Source organism: Sciurus vulgaris (assembly GCF_902686455.1).
Source record: "Sciurus vulgaris genome assembly, chromosome: 3".
In the NCBI taxonomy this organism is placed as follows: domain Eukaryota; kingdom Metazoa; phylum Chordata; class Mammalia; order Rodentia; family Sciuridae; genus Sciurus; species Sciurus vulgaris.
The window spans coordinates 59,778,050-59,800,065 of record NC_136463.1 but is presented as its reverse complement, the minus strand read 5'-3'; the positions used below and the strand labels follow the sequence as shown (position 1 = coordinate 59,800,065).

At 34.9% G+C, this 22,016-nt stretch overlaps 1 protein-coding gene across 1 annotated transcript in view; it reads right to left on the bottom strand.

Moving 5' to 3' along the window:
* Window positions 1-22,016, bottom strand: part of UBE2G1 (ubiquitin conjugating enzyme E2 G1) — a 95,846-nt gene that overhangs the window by 6,909 nt on the left and 66,921 nt on the right. The window contains exons 2-5 of the mRNA XM_079130996.1: window positions 20,325-20,427; window positions 11,960-12,057; window positions 4,306-4,484; window positions 1,761-1,883 (exon numbers count right to left, since the gene is read on the bottom strand). Coding sequence (XP_078987122.1) covers window positions 1,797-1,883; window positions 4,306-4,484; window positions 11,960-12,057; window positions 20,325-20,427 — 467 coding nt within the window. The 3' untranslated portion in view covers window positions 1,761-1,796. The remainder of the gene's footprint in view (window positions 1-1,760; window positions 1,884-4,305; window positions 4,485-11,959; window positions 12,058-20,324; window positions 20,428-22,016) is intronic.

The window sequence follows — 22,016 nt, the reverse complement described above, 5'->3', positions numbered from 1 at the left end:
GTAGACTGCAATGCTTGAGAAGGGGAGATTTGTTTGGGGGTGAAAAGCAGGTGCAGCTGTTTCATGGAAGAAAATTTGAGGTGAACCTCACAACACATCAACAAGTAGCAAACAAAGAAAATATTTCAGACCCACATGGACACCGGTTCACATTTGGTATTCAAATACTTTCAGTAAAATTAATACATTAATTTCATTTAAGATTGTTCTATCAAGAACTGCCACTCCCATACCCCTTGCAACAGTGTGAAGTCTTTTAATGAATGCATGAATACATATGGAGTACTTGCAACTTTTAAGAAAGAGTGTACTTTCTTATCAATGTGTCAACAGTGATGACCTGTGAGTCATGATTTCCAATTATTGCTTTCTTATTCTAACTTTAGGTGTTATTAGTTTTGTCATTAAAAGCATATTATACTATTTCCTAATTAACTTATTCAAAGCATTGAGACATTTTGACTTAACATTACTTTTGGCTTATACTTTTCACATACTAGGCAAGAGCTCTGCCACTAAGCAACAACCCTAGCTGGGCTTGTACCTTTTGAAATAAAGATTTTTAATCTTTTTTTTTTTTTTTTTTTTTTTTTTTTTGCGATGCTAGGGATCGAACCTAGGGCCCTGTGCTTGTAAGGCAAGCACTTTACCAACTGGGCTATCTCCCCAGCCCAAGATTTTTAATCTTGATAGAAGACTTTTAAGTCTTCTTTGGTTCAAATTTAAATCAATTTATACTACTAGTAAAGCAGATAATACATAACCCCTTACACAGTTTGCTTGTGCCACTTCATTAGTATTATTTAATTAATTTTTAATGTTATCAAGGTAAATACAATAAAACTCTTAAATCAGTGGAGGTGGTGGTGCACATCTGTAATCCCAGGGGCTCAGAAGGCTGAGGCAGGAGGATTGCAAGTTCAAAGCCAGGCTCAGCAATTTAGTGAGACCCTGTGTCGAAATAAAAAATAAAAAGGGCTGGGGATATGGCTCAGTGATCAAACACCTCTAGGTTTAATCCTGGTAATGGGGGGAAATTTTCCATAATTTATAAAGTACTATTTCAGAAGTAAAAACATGAATAAGCTTAAGCTTCAATATGTCTATGTTACTCCACTTCCTTGTTGTCATCAAGCTCTTCCATAAATGGAAAACATATGAGTGAGAAGAACAAGCCCTGAGGGTTGATTTGTTCTTAAGAGGGTTTAATACCCATAAAGAACCAATGCAGCTGTGAGTGGCAGCACATCCTGAGGCTAAAGCAAGAAGATTATAAATTGGAGACCAGCCTCAGCAGCTCAGAGAGTGCCTCAACAATTCACTGAGACCCTGTTACCTTGTTACCAAAAAAAAAAGGGGTGGGGGGGGAAGATCTGGGGATGTAGCTCAGTGGTAAAGTACCTCTGGATTCAATAGCCAGTACACACACACACACACACACACACACAAAGTGTGTATATATATAATTATTATTAGAATACAAATATATATGTTATTAGAAATTTTACCATGAATGAAAAGAAACAGACTATCATACAACTATTTTAACATAGAACATCTACTTAAAAACAGCTAGCTAGACTAAAGGGAAAAAACAAGCAGGTTAAACTACAGCCTTAAGAAATTCTGGATAACACTATTAAAAATAATAAAGTCAATGAGAACAAACAATTCAAATATGTAAATCATATGATTTTCAAAAATTGACATAGCATTTTCCAAAGGCAAAACAGTAGTATGATTTTTTTAAATGAACTTACCCTGAAAAAGTGAAATTACTAGCTGCTGAATAAGTGTCACTCAAAAGCAGTCTCTTGGCTTTTTCTTACACAGCGGGCAACTTTCCTTTTAAATTCTCCATTTCTGTCTTCCCTCCATTCCTTCTATAGATACAAAAGTAACATCATATGATTTTATGCAAACTCTTCCTTATAATCTCAAATACACATTTTAACTTTGAATGTAATCCTTTAGTAGTTCAAACACTGTTAAGTTTGACAAGGCAGAAAAGCAGTCAAAAAGTATTTTCGTAAGGCACTCTGTTGGGATACAAATAGAAACAGCCTATGCTAATTACCTCCACAAGAAAAAAATCTCTTTTAAAAAAGAAAAAGCCACAAAAAATAAGTTACAGCTTTATGTTACACTAGAAAGCAAGCTACAATTTATAAAAAAAAAAAACATCTGAAGGATTACAAACTTTTCTTACTGAAAATAACCAGAAAAGTCAACACAAAATTATCTCCTATCTTTAAGGAAAACAGGTGAGATGCATTACACTGAAATGATACTGAGTACTAGTAGGTGGAAAGTAGGGGTATAAACAGATGACATTCATGAACACACAATACCATCAACACAATTTCAGTGAGAACACAGATGATTTCATCCAGCAAAAGGTAACAGGAAATGTGCTCAAAATTGTTCAGCATGTGTTTCTTTTTCCTTGAATATCAATTTAGGGACAGCAAAGACTACAGAAACCTTCAATCCTTACCTTTACAAAGGAAGAGATTAAAAAACCAATTTTTGCCCTCAAAGCAAGACATAGCAATAATTGAATCATTACATATACTGTGTGATCAACTATATTGTTGATATGTACAGCTATTACTATGGGACTATAGAAGAAGGGAAAAAATTTGACCAGAGGACAAGGAAAGTCAGTCATCATTAGATTTGAGAGAGATGTATTTTGGGGAATTAAAAATTTGGTTGGGGGCACTGGGGTTGTAGCTCAGTGGCTGAGCCCTTGCCTAGCATGCGTGAGGCACTGGGTTCACTCCTCAGCACCACATAAAAATAAACTGGAGGTATTGTGTCCATCTACAACTAAAAATATATAAAAATTTGGTTAGATATAATAATGGTGGCAGAGCATGGTATAATCCAAACAACTCAGCAGATTCACAAGGAGGATCACAAGTTGGAGGCTATCTAGACCCTGTTTCAAAAAAGAAAAAAAGGGGGAGGCGTGTTGGGCTAAGGATGTAAGCTCAGTTGTACAGTGCCCCTGGATTCAATCCCCAGCACAAAAAAAAAAAAAAAAAAAGGACACTATTTTAGATAAAAAGATAAGGCAAGGGGATCGATATGGGTATAAACTAAAACATGTTCAAAAGAGGAAAAAACATTAAACATGGAGAAAGCCTCAAAATAATTAAAATTTCTTCCAAAACACAAGTCTTTAAATTCAAAGGGTATACACCAACTTATGGAGATGGAAAATTGAAGAGCTTTTACAACTCTACAAAATTTCAGAAGACCAAGAATAAAAAAACCTAAATGGAAAGGGGGAGGGTCACCTAATAATGGAAAATCAGCCTATAATTAACTTCCATCAGCAATAATAAAAAATTAAAATTCTGTTTAAATTGTATTTTCTCTCTAGAACTCTATAAACAAAGTATCAATCAAGCATTAAGGAAAGACAAAAACACCTTGAATCATGAAAGGGCCCTAGATTTAATTCTCATTATACCCTAAAACATTACTCTAGGATGAAATCTGTAGGCAAAGGTGCATGGCCAGGAAATAGATAATCTGATCCAGAAGAGCTATAAAGGAAAAATTTAAGGGAGGTAGCCAGCATGAGAGTCAGGGTAAAACAATCAATCTAATCTGGATGGAGGAATCCAGAAGGGAGCTCTCTAATCCTAACCCTAACTGTAAATATGGACTTACTGCTGCCATTTTGTTCATTGTTCTCTGGTTGTTTTGTGATCCTTTCTTTCTCTTGCTGTCTTCTCTGTGATTAAGTGGTTTTCTTTATTGGTATACTTTGATTCCTTATCTTTTACCATTTTGTAGCTACTGTAAGATTTTGCTTTGTAGTTACCACAAAGTTAAGCATTTTATAACAGATTATTTTAAGTTGATAACAACTTTACTTTGATCACATAAAAAACTTTGAATCGACATTCTCACCCTATATTTAAATCTTTAATATCAAATTAGATATTTTATTGTATATCCCTGAACAAATTATAACTATTATCATTTTATCATTTTACCACAATAATAAGAAGTTGGAAAAAAACTACTGTATCTGTGACTAAATTTAATAATCTTAAAAATTGCTAAAGGTAATACGTATGTTAATTAGTTCAAAATTGCTGTTTCATGATGTATACATACTTCAAAAGGACGTATTACACATAACAAGTTGAGTTTTATCAGAAGAGTGAGAAGTTGAAGGCACAGTTCGGTAGTAGAGATCTTGCCTAGCACCCTGGATTCCACCCCAAAAGAGTAGGGGTAAGGAGTGGTGGAAAAGAGAGGACAAGGAGCATGGGAAGACCTTACCGCAGCATCAACATTAGCAGGTGAATCTCCATTAGGGTCTGCCAGCATAGAAATGACACTAATCATGATGGTTTCCACAGTGTGGATAGGGAGCCAGCGTTCCTCTGGCTTTTCATAACCATACTTATCCTCTCCGGGCTCATGAAGAATAGAAATGCAAACATCACCATTTTTATCAACTGCAAAATCAGAGAATAAAAGTCTTGTAATATATTACCAATTTGGTTAAACGTAAAGTAGCTATTACAAACATGATCCTGATCTGCATTACACCTATATAAGATATTACTATTACACAGAAAATTTCCAAAATGGAATCTGCTAACTTTTTAAGAAAGCTATAGATTTTAACAAACACATAGGATCCAACAAACCCAAGGAGTGTAAGTTACATATTTTATTTGTGCAAAGCTTTTAAGATACTCAGCATATAGATGGTGTTTACCATTGAAATATAAATATAAAACTTTTATATGAAATATGAAAAATACATTTTAAATGAGTAAATAGCAACTACTAAATCTGTTCCACATTTTCAGAAAGCATATGATCTAAATTGTGGAAAACTGTTTTTATGTAATTTTCTAGTCTTACACTTACTGATTTAAATTGGTGGTAGTCAAAGATTTAGAATTTTTCTAAGAAAATGCAACTAATAATGTGATGTACTTTTAAAATCACGTAAAAGCAAACACGTTTTGAGGGAAAGGAATTCAAATGCACAAAAGGAATGTATTGCCCATGAAAATCTGTCAATATTATGACATTCATGAGGCCTCTTCTAAAAATCCATTTTAAAATTCAAGCACAAGTAATAATCACTTAAATCAGAATAAGAGAACATCTTTATTTCTAGGGGACACGTGCTGATATAACTATATCTTACTTTGAAATAGTTCAGTGAAAATTAAAATGTTAAGTAACAAAAACAAAGTATTAATTCACAAATCCATTTATATATCACAAAAAGGTTACCTATCTATTGGCCAACGTAACTTTTATGGTAAAATTTTCTAAGAAGAAAGTGGGGGAAGCATACTTTTAGGGAGAGAGTTTAGAAAAGAAAGAAGTATAAATAAAATTTATTGCTGTAAATTAACCAAATTTCCAAATTCTATAAACAGCAAGTAGTATATTCTTATACATTTCATTCCTAACTTCTTTGTAGAACCTGAACTTGTGAACAGTTATAATTCTGAAGCTTATTTTTCCTCTCAGAACATCAGCAGGCAATGAGAATCTTAGGACCAGAATCAAAATGTGTATACATATCAACCAATATTACTGCTCTTAATCTGACAAATACTTTTTGAATGCATTCTATGTGCCAGGACCACACCAGACCTGACAAGGAGGTACAACCTGAATCTTCAATGTTTTATATGTAAGCTTTTCAGTAATTAAGATTCCCTTCCCAACCAACCCCCAACTGCTAATAGAATCTATTAACTAAAGGAATCATTCGATCAAGAGGCAAAAATAACATCAAAACACTACAAAGGCCAGGCACAGTGGTGCCTGCCTATAATCCCAGCAGCTAGGGAGGCTGAGGCAGGAGGATTGAGAGTTCAAAGTCAGCCTCAGCAAAAGTGATGTGCTAAGCAACTCAATGAGAACCTGTCTCTAAATTAAAATACAAAATAGGGCTGGGGATGTGGCTCCATAGTCAAGTGTCCCTGAGTTCAATAATCCTTGGTACAAAAAAAAAAAAAAAAACGAACAAAAAAACTACAAAGTTCACAAAAATTTTGTAGAATATTATTTTACGATGTTTTCCTAACTTATTACAAAATAAGGATTTTTTCCCCTCTTTTTTTCACATGACATTAAATGTTTATACAGAATTACATCATAAGGAATCAATTTAAGATCCATTTTCTGTCTTTAAAAATTATTAGTTCATCACTAAACTTTTATTTATTTTTATTCATTTTATTTTTTTGGTACTGGGGGTTACATCCCTAGTCACCCCCCTTTTATTATTTTTTTATTTTGAGACAGAATTTCACTGAGTTACTCAGGGCTTTGCTCGATTGCCGAGGATGGCCTTGACCTTATGATCCTCTTGCCTCAGCCTCCCAAGTCACTAGGATTATAAGTGTGTGCCACCAGACCCAGCTAGGATCTTTTAAATTTATTACTTAACTTGTGTCATGTCATTTTAAACAATATGTTTTTCTTTAGAATGAGAAAAATTTTTAGGTTTAAGACCTATTGCCAAGCAATTTTTTTAATTACGTAATTTATACAGCCATCAGCAATATGACATGACCATTATCATTGCCTCCTCATTCAGGATTAACATTTTTATAGAAATTTCATATAACGTATAGGAAACAGCTTTTGCAAATTTTTTTTCCATGACAACTTTCCATACCAACTATATATATTTTTCCTCTTTTTTGTTTGTTTGTTTGGTTGGTTGGTTGGTTTTTTTGGGCAGTGCTGGGGAGTGAACCCAGGGCCTTGTGCTTGTGAGGCAAGCACTCTACCAACTGAGCTATATCCCCAGCCCTGTATTTCCTCTTTTGAGAAATGTCTGTTCTCCTTTAGCCAATTATGTAGTCAAGTATTTACATTTATCTTGACAAAATGCTTCTTAATTTCCCCTTCATAATTTTTTTCCCTCTGATACTAGGGATTAAACCCAGGGCCTTGCACATACTAGAGGGAAATGCTGTACCATTGATGTACATCCATTCTTAAAACTTTTTATTTTTATTGTGAGACAGGGTTTCACAAAATTGCCAGGCTAGCCTCAAACTTGCAATCCTCCTGCCTCACCACCCTCAAGGACCTGGAATTACAAGCATGCACCACCATGCCTAGCTCCACCGTATAATTTTTAATTTTTGCTTCTCTTTCATTTTAATGTACTTTAGAGCTATCTTTATTTTCTGATAGAAGATCTACTTAAGAATTCTATATTCAGGGAGTTGTCATTTCTTTTAAGTCTCAATGTCTCTCTCTCCCTCTCCCCACACCCCGCCTCTTATCTCTGTCTTTCAATGTTTATTTCTGAAGCTAGAGGGTTCTTTTCAGAGCTGGGGATTGAACCCAGGGCCTTGTGCTTGACAGGCAAGTACTCTACAAACAGAGCTATATCGGTAGCCCAGAGAGTTCTTGTTCCCAAAATATACCAAATAAATGATCATGACTACTCTTTTTTTTTTTTTTTAATCACTTGTAGAGTTGAGCACAGTGGCACACTCCTGTAATCCCAACAAATTTGAGGTCAGCCTTGGCAATTTAGTGAAACTCTGCTTCAAAAAATAAAAAGTGCTGGGGATGTGGCTCAATGGTAGAGTGCCCCTAGGTTCCATTGCCACTACAATAAATAAATAATAACTTTCAAAAATTGCTTGTGACTTTCAATTCCATTTAGCTTCAATTTACTTTGCTATTTAGTTATGAAAATTATTTATCCATAAATAGCTAGCCATTGGTCTTCCATCAATAATTGAAAAGATTTTTCTTCCATCTTAAACTAAAATTTCTCAACAATGCATTCTATTTATCTCCTTTCTTGAGAATATACATACAAAACTATGAAAAACTGACACTGAAATGAATCTGACATAATTTTCCTATGTACATGCGAAATACCATCCCACCATCACGTACATTCATAAAACTATGATCTTAACTAGAATTATATTCCATCCTGTGTAATTATATCAGAATGAATTCTGCTGTCACATATAATTTAAAAGAACCAACATGGGCTGGAGCTATGGCTCAGCAGTGGATTGCTTTCCCTACATGCATGAGACACTGGGTTCAATTCTCAGCACCACATAAAAATAAATAAATGGAATAAAGGTATTGTGTCCATCTACAACTAAAAGTATTTTTTTTAAAAAAGAACCAATATATTTAAATTAAAAAAAAAATTAAAACACACAAAACCACGAAAAACTTGGCTTGCCCTCATTTCTCTATCTACTCACTATTTTGGGTATTCTTTAATACCTTACTGGAAATTGGCTTCTGCAGCCTATCAGGACACTAGCACTGTTCTCACAAAATGGTCTGAATAACATATTCTCCTAGGAACATCAATCTAAGTCAACCCTTCTGGCCCAACACAAATGATAGTTGTTGACAAAACCTTCCTGGACACATTTTTTCCCTTGGCTTCTTTGAAAATTCTTTCCTCCTGATTCTTCAACTGTACTTTCTCTCAGCTACTTCTGACTTTTCCCTCCCTTCCTTCTGCCCTATCCGATCGCCCCCCCCACACACACACACTCTCTCTCTCTCTTTTTTTTTTTTTTTTTTTTGTACCCTGGACTGATGATCCCAAAGGGACTTAAGTACTGAGCCACATCCACAGCCCCTTTTTATATTTTTTATTTAGAGAAAGGCTCTTACTAGGTTGCTTAGGGCCTTGCTAAGTTGCTAAGGCTGGCTTTGAATTCATGATCTTCCTGCATTAGCTTCCCAAGCCAATGAGATTACAAGTATGTGCTACTGCACCCGGCCCTAGTTTTCCCCTTCTTTAACAGGACTTTTGATGTTATCCTAATCTCTAACATTAATAACTGTTTCCCCAGGTAAATTAATTCATTTAGTACATCATATTGTTATCTGTCATCCCGAGGTAGTAACTTCCAAGGACCTAGACTCACTACTGAACCCTAGTTTTATTTAATTATCTGAAGGTAGTTAATGTACCTCAAGGGGAAAAAAAAAAGTCCAAAGTTGAATGCATTTAAACCTCACAAAACTATTTTATACCCAATAATTTTTTAACAGCTTTACTGATATATATTTCATCTACCATAAAATTCACCTGTTCGAAACATACAATGTAATAGTTTCTACCTACTGAATTTTTAGTTGTATAAACCACCACCATAATCAATTTTAGAATATTTTCATCATCCCAAAATACACTCAATACCCAACTGATAATCATTCCTTATTTCCCTCCAACCACTCCTCCAGCCCTAGGCAACCACTTTGGCTCTATAGATTTGCCTAAGTATTACATTTAAATGGAATCACAATGTTATTTTTTAAAACTGGCTTTGTTCACTTAACATCATGTTTCCAAGGTTTATCCATGTTGTAGCACATATCAGTACTTTCCTTGTTTTTACTTGCCAAATAATAATCTATTACTCAGATATAATATTACATTTTGTTTTCCATTCATCAACTGACAGACATTTGGGTTGTTACTACTTTGGGGTCAATACAAAGTACTGCACTATGAACACTCACATATGAGATTTGAGAGACATATGTTTTTAATTTTCTTAGATGTGTACCTAGGAGTAGAATTCCTGGATCATAATGGTAACTATGTTTAACGTTTTAAGGATCTGCCAACTATTTTCCAAACATCTGCACCATTTTACATTCTTCCTAGTATTATATGAGAGTAATGATTTCTCTACTTCATTATTAACACTTGTTATTACTATTTTTATTACAGCCATTCTAGTGGGTAAAAGTGATATCTCATTATGATTTTCATTCTATAAAATTTTCTTAAAGGACTAGTCAATCCTAAATGCATACATCTTTATTACCACCTGTGTCCAGTAGTCAAGAAGTGAAAGGAACTAAATCGTCCTTCCTGATACTATTCTTGGTTCAAGCTTTTACTATTTTTTTTACTCTGGAACTCATCTGTCTGGCTGGCTTCCTCTTCCACTCTTCTATTCATCTATCTTTCTGGAAGGAAAATCTAATCACGTGAATCTATGATACAACTTTGAACTCATCAATTTAATGACCCCCCCCCCCCAGCCTGAAGAATAATGCTTTTCAGGCATATTCAACATTCCAAATTCCATTCAGGAACATATGTTCTAGAATCTTGACTCCTTTCTTCTCCACTACCAAAAAAAAAATGGATACCTACATCACAATCACCTCACAACTTCACCATTCTGCTTAATGTGTACCTCTTCCTCATGGAGACCATGACATCATATAGGAAGGGATCACAGTTGACTACCAGTGCCTTGCAAGACGTTCACATTCCTTGAGTATCATGCTTGCCTGTTTTCCTCTTTTCCATTTCAGAATGACTTTTCACTCCTTCCTACAGCTAATTCTTTCTGTGGCTGCTATCCCTGCCCCATCACCTCCTCAGGTGTCCTTTCTTCATTAATTACCACTTCTCCAATAAAGTCTTGACTATTTCTTCTCTAAAGTCTCTCCCTACAAAATGAAAAGTCTCTTCAACCTTTAAAAAAAAAAAAAATCCATCAATTTTCCTCCTAAACTTCTGATGCTATCCCTTCTTGACAGAGGGAAGTTTCATATTTTGCTTCCATATATGCTTTCATTTAATTTTTGCAGAGAAATTAAGATTCATAGAGGTTTTGCCTAGAGTCGCATAACTAAATTGTAGTGAGGCAAAATTGAGAAACTTTGTCGCACCTCCTTTCAAAACCAGTTCAAGAAGATTGCCTATTATATATCAAGTAATTCAAGTGAAGGCAGAAGAAACTACCCGAAGTCCAGAAAAAGATCAAAGATATGTCAAAGCTCTAAGAACAACATCACCAAATCAAGTATCCAAGAATCAGGCAGGATATCATAAATGTTTTCTATCACTATCAAATGATTAGAGATATTACTTTTATGATTGTTGCTGTCTTACATATAATAAAATGCAGTAGCTTCATTAATTGCCAGTAGTTTTCTATCTGACAGGTCCAGTCTCTCATCATACCCACTGATTTTTCAAGCCTTGATGCCCCATTTGCTTCTGATAAATCCTTATTTAATTTATTCATTCATTCAATCATGCCTCTCACTGACTTTTGCTTAATATATATATATTTTTCCAGTGCTGGGGATTGAACCCAGGGCCCTGTGCTTGCGAGGCAAGCACTCTACCAACTGAGCTACTTCCCCAACCCACTTTTGCTTAATTTAATGTACCTATTTCTATTCCTTGCAAACAAGAGTGTTGAGGATGAGATGCAGAACACAAATTAGTATAGTAGCCTAAAGAGAAAACTAATCAAAAGAGAAAAGAAACCCTTGCAACTTCTATCACAAAAACCAAAGCCAAGAGTTCAGGGAGCCTATGTATAGAAGTAGCTTATCTGACCTAACCTTTGGTCACAACAATGATTTTACAGGGCAGTCAATCTTTGGGCTGAACAGGTCAATGTCATTGCTCCATGAACAGAAGTACTGGATGCTTTCCAAACTGTGGTATTTCTCTTGTCTAACGAATCACCTATGAAGCAGGTGGGACAGTTTTTTTAACAGCTAAGAACACAGATAAAAGTTAAGAGTTGCCCATGTTCTAAAAGCTGAGATAAGAAGATATATATTAAAAATCCATGTTTGAAGATTGCTATGCTCTTTGTAATAGCAGGTCCTCAATTAGTGAAGCTCTATTCGTATCACTCAGAAATGTTGCCTCTAATTTGGAACACTGAGTCTCGTAAAGAGCAAAGAGCTAAGTAAATGAATAAAAAATAATATTTTCCATATGATCTGTTAGTTCTTCTCTTTGAAAAAAAATCTAGTACATGGCCATGTGCACAATGAACACAAAGAACTTGAACTGGAAATTCCAAAGCAATTTCACTGAGAACTACATCTCTGTTATTGACCTTGAAATCATTAGTGACTGGCCATCATATTTGAAAGTAAAAATAAAACTAGATAAACTTACCATTTGGGTGCCAGATTTCTGTAATGAATTTCATTTTAGGAGGCCGGAGGGGATAATCTTTTGGGAAAGTGAGATGAGCCTTAAAAACACCACCTTCACTGAAAAAAACAAAAACAAGTTCTTGCCTATAAGTTCCTGCTTATAAGTATACAATCATTAAAACAAATATAAAACTAATACTCAAAAGTAAATCTGGTGAATAATCTGGATTCCCTACAGACAGTTACCTCAAATACCCAGTTTAATAAAGTACCATATCTATAACTTTATTGAAATCTCAAGAGAGCTAGCAAAAGGAAAAAGAAATAGTTTGGTAAAGAGGCATCCAGATCAGATCATATTACGTCTATGCTACAAACTTTCCATATTTCCTCAATGCACTTAAAACAAAATTCAGAAAGTTTAACATTGCTTATAGGGCTCAAGTTGCTGATTTATCTATGTTGATCTCAAACTATCACTCTTCTCTCTGTTCTAGCCAGTCTTCTTTCAGTTCCTCAAACACAGAAGCTCCTTGTCATCTCAAAGTTTACATGCATTTGTTGTTCCTTGTCTGGGAACAGGTGTTCTATTTCCATTCACCCATCCATTTATTCATTTCATATCATTTAACAAATGTTTGTTCAGTACTTATGTGTCAAACATTGGGAGTAGAGGAGTGAACAGAATATAGTCTGAAGGAGTTTGTAGTCTACTGACTTTCCAGAGCAGTGCTCATGAAGAGGACTTTCTGCAACATTTAAGATGTTCTTTGCTGTCCAATATAGAGTCGCTAGCCATAGTGGTTATTGGTTATCATACTGGGCAGCCCAGTTACAGATCAATGCCATTTAATTGGAAACCATTCTTGAAGAAATGTCAATAAAACAATAAAATTATGTATATATATTACCAACTAAAACCCAAAAGGTCAAGTCAGCCTTAAAGGGCAAAAATGACCAAATTCCTGCCTTATAACCCAGATGTTAGATGTTTCCTCTGCTTGAAATACCCTTTTCCTTTAGTCTTCTAATCATCATTCTCTCAACTTAAAACTGTTACCTAGAGAAAAGATTTTACCAATCTAAACTAGTCACTAGATCCCTCTATCACAATGACTTAATTTACTGCAATAGCAATTTGCACATCTGATCCTCTTATTCAGTGTCCACTCCATTAGGGCAGAGTCATACGATCATGGTTATTTCAGATCAATGAGAAATGGAATTCTTAGATCATAAAATGGTTTTCATTCATTGAACAAATAAATATTGATCTAGTTATGCTAAGCATTGTTCCAAGTTAAACAAAAAAATAGAACAAAGCATTAGCAATCATTGTAGAGTTTACCATGCTAGAGTTAGAAAAAAAAAATCTAGCAAAAAAAAAAAAAAATCAGTAGTAAGTACTATTTTAAAAAGCAAATATTTATAGAATAAAGTCATTTTTTTTTAAACAAAAATGGGGGCACATTTGTACACAAATAGAAAAATGCCTGGGAATGTATCATCAGTATATAACAATGGTTACTCTCTACAGTGGGTATGATATGAAATTATTTTATTTTCTGATTCACACATTTCAATAGAGCTTGAATTTTTAAGTACAAGCAAGTATTAACTTTTTCTGTTTAAGAAAGCAAGATACAGGTAAGTTTTTTGTTTGTGGTACCCAGCGTGAACCCAGGAGTGCTGTACCACTAAGCTAAATCCCTGGTCCTTTTTGTTTTCAATTTTGAGACAGTGTCTGGCTAAGTTGCTGAGGCTGGCCTTACAGGTGTGCATCACTGCAATGGCACCAAGTTTTCTAAAGAGAAGTAGATCACTATTATCAAATATTTGTGAATATTTAGGAAAGGCAAACTAGGCTTGGAGTATAAAAAGTCAGTGACCTTGATAATACATTTTGATAAGAGCAATAGAAAAAGATCACAAAGGATTAAGAAAAGAATGGAATGATAAAGAACAAGCATGATGAATGGGACAAACTGTACAAGGAGTTTAACAGTTTTGGAAGGAGGATAAGGAAAAAGTACAAATGAAGTACTTTAAAAGGTGGAAAACCTAATTTGTTTGCAAGAAGATAGCCTTTCTGTGTTGACAGAAAGACTACAATTATTAAAAGAGATATAGTACAGATATCCAGGAGTACGAAGGAAGAAGAATGACAAATTCTATGCCTGCCTTAGAGTCTTGCTCTTGGATAATTTATGAGGTAATCAACTGAAGAGAAAAAAAAAAAAAAAAAAAAAAAAGCCTGAAGGCTTGAGAGGAACAGCCTGAAACAGCTGCCGTAAAATGTGCATTACACTAATGAAAGAGAAGTATTATCTCAGCCTATGCTACCCTAACCTGCATAATAAGTGCCAAACTGGTCTTAGGACATATTAATTATATGGACTAGTTTTCCAAACAGGCTGCAAAAGTCACTAAGTTCTTTTGTTAACAAAAATAGAACAGAAAACATGAAAGTTTATCACAAGTTTTTACTTATAAAATATATGTATTTGTACTCACTAACCTATGTAAACATGTATCACTGGATCATGACACAAAATATTTCTGATTATCAATTGTGGTTGGAAAGTCACAAAAACAGAAAACAGCCAAGGAGGGGAAATATACACACATAACACACACACACACACACACACAAAGCCCATGCACTTTATTCCCCTGGTAAGGATATTCCCTGACAATATTAAGTTGGCTTTCCCAGATCACTTTAATTTTTATTGATTAGATGCATTCAAAATGCTTCATAATGTCCTAATGGAATCCTTATTATGAAAAACTGCCTCAGGCTAGGCATGGTAGCCCACACTTGCAATCCCAGCAAACAGGAGACTAAAACATGAGGATCCCAAGTTCAACGCCAGCCTCAGTAATTTATCAAGACCCTGTCTCTAAAATAAAATAAAATTAAATTAAATTAAATTAAATTTTAAAAAAAGAGCTGGGGTATACCTCAGTGAGAAAGTGAACCCAGGGTGAATAATACCCAAATAACAACAAATAAAAACACTGCCTTAACGCCTCTAAATTATTTTCAACCTTTAAAATGTCAACCAAATTTATTTAATAAGACTGCCCTAAAGATTTAAACCATAGAATTTTCCCTTCCTCTAAAGCAGCTATGCTAGTTCTCAATTTTTCTCCTCTCTGTGGATCCCTCAACCTTCTATTTTATCTGGGGAAATTCTACCTGCATTCATTCATTAATTCATTTATTGCCTTGATTGGTAGTACCCAATCTGGATGCAAACTTCTACTCAATAGTCAAGTGAGCAGAGAGGAACCACATTAATATACTCATTTTTTCAAACCCACATACATACAACTGTGGTAGCAAAATGAAAATATAACAGTGGTCCACTTTATGCTTTGACTATATAACCCTTGCTGCTCTGCCGCTAAAACTTATTTTTGAAACAGACTTGTTTCTTTCTCTTCCTCTCTGCTTGCTCCTCCCTAATCTCTCCCCTTTCCTAATCTCAGGGGAAACAGAATTACCCTTCTTCGCCATCTTACGCAGAGTTATCAGTCCCTGAATACACATCACCATAGGAGAGAAGTAATCCAGACTTTGGGGATGGTACCAGAGGATCACAGAAATGACTATCTTCCAAATTAACAAGTGAATTACAACTGTAACAGAGAACCCATGGAATGCAGTTATAGAGTCACCTCTTTAAAAAAAGTCCCCTGTTCTTGCTGATAGGCAGAATCACAGTCTTTGGGGTAGGAGTCCCCTGTGTTTCTCCTTTGCTAGCAAAGAAATAAACCTTCTGTTTTGTTTTTCTCAAAACCATGTCCTCATTATTAGATTGTCATAAGGGACAAGGATGGAGCTTTCAGCAACAAAATGTTTTTAAAAGTATCAATTAGCCGGGGGCAGTGGTGTAAAATCTGTAATCCCGGCAACTCAGGAAGCACAGGCAGGAGGATCATGAGTTCAAATCCAGCCTCAGCAATTTAGCAAGGCCCTGAGCAACTAGAGAGACCCTGTCTCTAACAAAATATTAGCATAATATTATATGCTAAACATAGCTCAGTGGTTATGCATCCCTAGGTTCAATCCCTGGTATGCCCCTCCATCACCACCCGCAAAAAAAAGTATCAATGAATTCAAAATACCTTTCCTTCTATTATATATATATATTTTTTTTTTTCCATCACAGATTCTAATAATTACTAGCATGAGTCAAAAAGAGGTACACAACTATTCCACATTTTTTCAAAAGTTTGAGAAACATTGGTCAAGTTCAAGTTTTTGCCACAAGGTCTTCTTACTGTTGTTGTATTAAATTACAAAAATCCTACAAGGATTAGATTGTATCATTCTGTCATACTTTTTTTTTTTTTTAATAACATGATGGGGCTGGAGCTCAGTGGTGGAGTGCTTGCCTCATATGTATGAGGCACTGAGTTCAATCCTCAGCACTACATAAAAATAAATGAACTGAATAAAGGTATTGTGTCTACCTACAACTAAAAATATTTTTTAAGAATTTAATACAAATATGCTATATGCTGCCTTCTGAAACTTTGCTCAATATTGTTCTTTCAATCTATGTCTCTATTAGTATCTACCTTTTGTTCATTCATTTTACCTGCCACATTCCACAACTGCTCCACTATTCTGATATTTGACTGCTTCCTCTCCTGCTGCTTCTGCTACAAGCAGAATGCAACATTCTGAACTTTATTTTTTTTACCCTAGACATGAAAATGCCAGCTAAGGTCAAGTTCATATAATTGTTCAAAGTTTAACACAACTAATAAAAATAACAGAGTAAGGGAGTTACACTAGGGTAGTCTCCAAAGCCCATGTTTTTAAACATTACATGATAAATGACATGACATTGCCATTGATCACTCAATTTCTAAGCAATGCAGATACTAGATTCATTCTCTTTAGAATTCGATTACAGAATATGATTTGACGCTAAATCTCTATTAGGGCTATAAAAGAATTTTTTAACTATAACAGAATTTTTGCAATTATAAAAGAGTTTTAATAAGACCAGTTGACTACTTGTTTTCTATATTCACTGGGGTTGTGCAAAATTCTAAAACACATACAATCTTAAGACTTCAAAACTTTTTACACCATGGCCATGGTAGGAAATAAAATACTCCCTGAATAGAGCACCAAAGGTGATAAAACAAGAGTTAGGGATAAAAAAGGTGTACATTGACCACTTACTATAACAAATTTATAAAAATTTATAATTGTTCAGTGATATCTGTGTCTCTTTTTCCTGTAAAAAACCTACTGCTACTCCTACCTGAAAATTTTATTTCTGTGGTTAGAGATGGGTATTCAAGCTACTTGATAATTAGCCTGAAAATAGCAGGTATCCCACACCATTTCCAGAATGTACACTTCACAGGAAGTCCAAAAATCTATTCTTGGGTCTGAGGATGTAGCTTAGTGATAATGTGCTTACTGAGCATGAATGGGCCCTAGGTTCAATCCCTGAATGGCAAAAGGGGAGAGAGGGGAAGGGGTGGGGAAGAAGAAATGCATTCTTAACAGTGCTAGAAAGACTCAATAAAAAAAAAATTTAATGAAATATAACCTGAAGAGGAGTATAATGACTACATTCATATTCATGTTAACTATCAGCCTCAAAGCAATACTTGAATGTACCAGCCAATTACATGAATTGTAAATAATGTGGGTTGCCCCCTAGTGACTAAATGAAGACTAATAATGCCATCACAAAATTTCACACCAGATTTTATAAAATTTTGGTATGGTTAATTTACTATGATCTAATTGTTAAGTGATGAGCTAATCATTTAGGTTTGGGTACCATCTAAGTCTATGCTGACCTATTTTCAATTCCTCTACCCTATTCACTCCACTGAAACTACAGTAACAACACTAACTTCCTTACAGTTCAGTGAACACTTTTTAAGAACTCTATGAAATACTGAATTCTTGGTAGCATTTTAAAAGGCCTACTTCCCATAAGGCCTTTCCTCTCCTCTTTGTCCTTGTATCTTCATAGCTACTTTCTTGTGGTCTTTTCACTGGACCCTGCCCTAAGCCAAGCTCTCTCTTCCCGAAGCAAAGGACTGAGAATCTCACAAAGACAATGTGTACATATAAGTGGCCACCAGTGTCTCATTACCAAGTACACACTCCAAAGGAGCTACCACAAATGCAGAACTCAGATCATCAGCCAATACTTTATAAATGGATAGTGAAGGCCAGAAATGGGTTTTATTAGTAAAAAGAATGGCCTGTTAAGTAGAATGCTTAGTGTTAAAAGTAGTTCTCTCAGATTAAGCTGGAAGTATGCTATGCATATATGTACCAGATAATAATATGTGCTACAACTGCATAATATATATACATGAAAAATAAATGCAGTAAGTTCATTGAGTCAAAGGCTCAAGCCAGGATTCCTACCCAGTACTCTATACAGATAACAGTTTTGGAGAATTTCTCTCATTATCTTGTACCCATTGTAAGGTAACTAGATTGCCATCACCAGAATGTTGCTGTCTCCCCAAGGCACTGTGGCTGGAAAAAAAACAAAAACAGAAGAATGGACTTGGCTTACAGACTAGGTTTTACATGTGCAACTACGTTATATATGTATATATGGTTTTGTGCACAGAACTTAAGAATCTGCTTTCAAATAACAAGATAGAGAATAGCTGTAAGATGGTTTTTAATGGCTACTTTGGTTGTTAAGTTGCTGATGGACATTTTATTATTTATTTATTTTATTTATTTATTTATTTATTGTGTTGAGAATTGAACCTAGTGCCTCACACATGCCAGGCAAATGATCTACTACTGAGCCACAACCCCAGCCCCAGCTACTGTAACCTACCCAAAAACTTGAATGCTGTGGATTGGCCACATTCCGTCATTTGAATACAGAACATATCACTAAGAAATACATCAGCAAAAATTATGACTGGCAATAGTTACGACAAAACATAAATTGTTTTTTCAGACCATAGAAAACATGAACATCCACATTATGGCGCAGTTCTGTGTGTCTCAGTCAGTCCTCCTATAGAAGTAAGTCTGAAAATTCTTTCCTACAAGCTGTTTGAGGAGAGTGCGGGCTACCATATTAGAAAACTTTAAAATGGGGGTGGAGCATTTGTGAGACCCCGGGTTTGGTCCTCAGCACCACATAAAAATAAATAAATAAAATAAAAATAAAGGTATTATGTCCATCTACAACTTAAAAAAAAAATTTTTTTTTAAAAGAAGAAAACCAAAAAATGATGACTTGACCACCAAAATTAAAAAAAGTCTGATGTGTTCAAATCCTTGCCTACTTTGTACTATTGAGGACCAAAGTTGAGTGAGAAAAGCGTGGGCCCCAAAATTCAGATCTAGATCTGTCCCTATCACTCAGCTGTATGGTTTGAGAAAAATCATCTGATTTTCCACCCAATACTTCAAGTTCTATAGAAAGCATGAAACTTGTAAAAGGTACCAATATCAAGAAATCAGGATGTGTCTTATAGAATAAATTCTTATAAATTTAGATTAGTCTACAAATACTCAGCAGTAAATAAGACTGTAGTAGAAAGGTATTACATGTGGTAGAAAGGTATACATGAAATACTTGAGAAATTCTTTTCTTCTATTACTCCTTGATACCACTACATTCTACTATCCACCTTTAAATCACTGGTTCGACAACTGGCAATCAGTTAATATTTTTATACCTTAGCAATAATTTATATAAACTAGAGAAAAATTGACATTTATTCATTTTAGGGTCAGAACACCTTTTCTATGATCAGTGTTCTGTGAGAATCCATTAGAGAACCACTAAAATAAGTGATCTTAAAAGTTTTCTCCAAACTTCATAAGATGCTGATATGTTCAATATATGAAAATTTCCTAGAAAAATGTAATCCTATGGTTTAATATTATAGTGTTAAGAATAGTAAGACCTTGCTTCTTAAAATTATTATTTTCCATTTCAGGGTCAAGGCACAATAAGTACAAGAAAAGGGAAGAGGAAGATATTTTAATAGAAATTTTTCTTCCTTCTTGGTCCTTTCAAAATTAAATCTCCCAAGGTCTAAGATAGTAAGTAAAAATTATTTTTTACATAACCTCACAGTAAGATAGCTTTGCAATTAATTTGTTCCAGGTATCAAAAGTATCTGAATTTCTGAAACTATTCTATTTTTAAGAGCAACAGGTCTTAGACCTTAGAGTTTCACAAAGAATATAAGAACTTGAGGCATGATCAAATTCAGTGCAAATGATTCTAAACATTGTCATTTCACCTGCTCCCTCAAAAAGCCAATTTCATTTTGGCCTGCCAAAATAATTTTAATTTCATTTTGTTAAAAGAATTCAACTTTGAAAATGTCAGTTCCATTATACTTACTAAAGTGTGTCTGGAGGACCAATAATAAGGACTTCCCATCGATAGAGATCATTGTCATCTATTAAACCTGCTGAAAAGCCTTCCACTGGATTTTTGTTGAGTTCTGTGGGAAAAGAAAATTTTGATCAAAACTTTCAAGCACATAATTTTCATCCAAGTACTATAGGACTTGAGAATACATGTTTTAAGTTCTAAACCATCAAATGGGTATACCTTGCCAGGCAAAATGGTACCCAGCTGACAAAACATTCCATTTCCATATTACAAGATAACATCAAATATTCAGAAGATCAACTTCTGCATTCTTACTTCTACCGTGGTGTCCAGCCAAGTTCATACCATTCTAGGTATCCCTACAGTGGTCTTTAAGAAAGCTTAGTACAAAGCAGATGTCCAGGTCCATTCTCCAGAGATTCTAGCTCAGAGAGAACCAGCAATCAAATCAGAAATGGTAATTCTGATGCTGAGGTTTTTAGGGCACATTTTCTTTGACAGAGTACCTAGTAATACCTTTTTCATCGGAATTTTCAGAGTTTAACCATCTCTTATTTCTACTAACATGTTGTATCTATTTGACATGGCCCCTGTAGCCTAGGGACACACATTTCTTAAGTGGTGATCACCCAAGTGACCCACCATAACTAGCACCAAGAGCAGAGGCTCTGTCTGTCCTGCCTGTGTGTGCTAAATGCTCTGCCATTCACAGTTTCTAGCACACAGGAGTAGCTTCAGGAAAAAGAGCTGGTGTCTACAACAATGTCTGCGGCATCATGAGGTTTTCTCTCTTGTCAAGACAGTACCCTACACAGAGAAAGAATGATGAGGGTAAGTGGGGGACAAGAACAGAGACAAGGAACTCAAGAGGTGGGGGAACACAGGTCAAGAGGAGAGACCTCAGGGGGCAGGTAAGGGGGTGGGAGTATAGAGCCTGAAGAGTTTTTGGAGATACAGGGCTAATATAATATAGTGACCTACTGATAGTGGACAAATCACAATGGGGATTCTTCTTAAAAACTTTAATGAGGTATAATTGACACTGTGAACTGCACATATGTAAATTACACAATTTGGTTAAGTATTGATATATGTATACACCTTTGAAGTGATCACCCAAATCATGATAGTAAACATATATATCAATCACCAACAACACTATGAACTGTTTACCTGCAAAGGGAACTGAGGACAAGGAGAGTGGTTCAGACAGGGCTTGCTGGAAATCTGAGTAAGTGTGTGATTCTCATGTAACACCTGCCATCATCCTCAAGACATTCCATCTAATCATGGAAGCAAGTGTAATACAACACGCAGTGCTATAAAAGACTGAACAAAGTGTGCTGGTAACTGAGAAGAAGGTATTAATTCTTTGAGAATTCAGAGCTGGTGTTATTCCAACAACTAGGATTTAACACCCCAACAGGTCAATGAAATATGGAGAGACTCAAGAGTAAAAGTATATATTTAAACATGAGAGCTTCTTTCCTCAATATAAGACCATTATTTTTGCCTAGTAGATAAAGTGGACTTTTATAAATAGCTGAAACTATTATTGTATTTCAAAATACAAGAAATACATTTTTACTTTTAAACAGATATTCTACGTTTTTTTTAAAAAAGATACTTAAAATGCAAAGACATGCATACCTTTACTGAGTGCCAACTATATTACAGACATATGAGAAAATTAAGTCC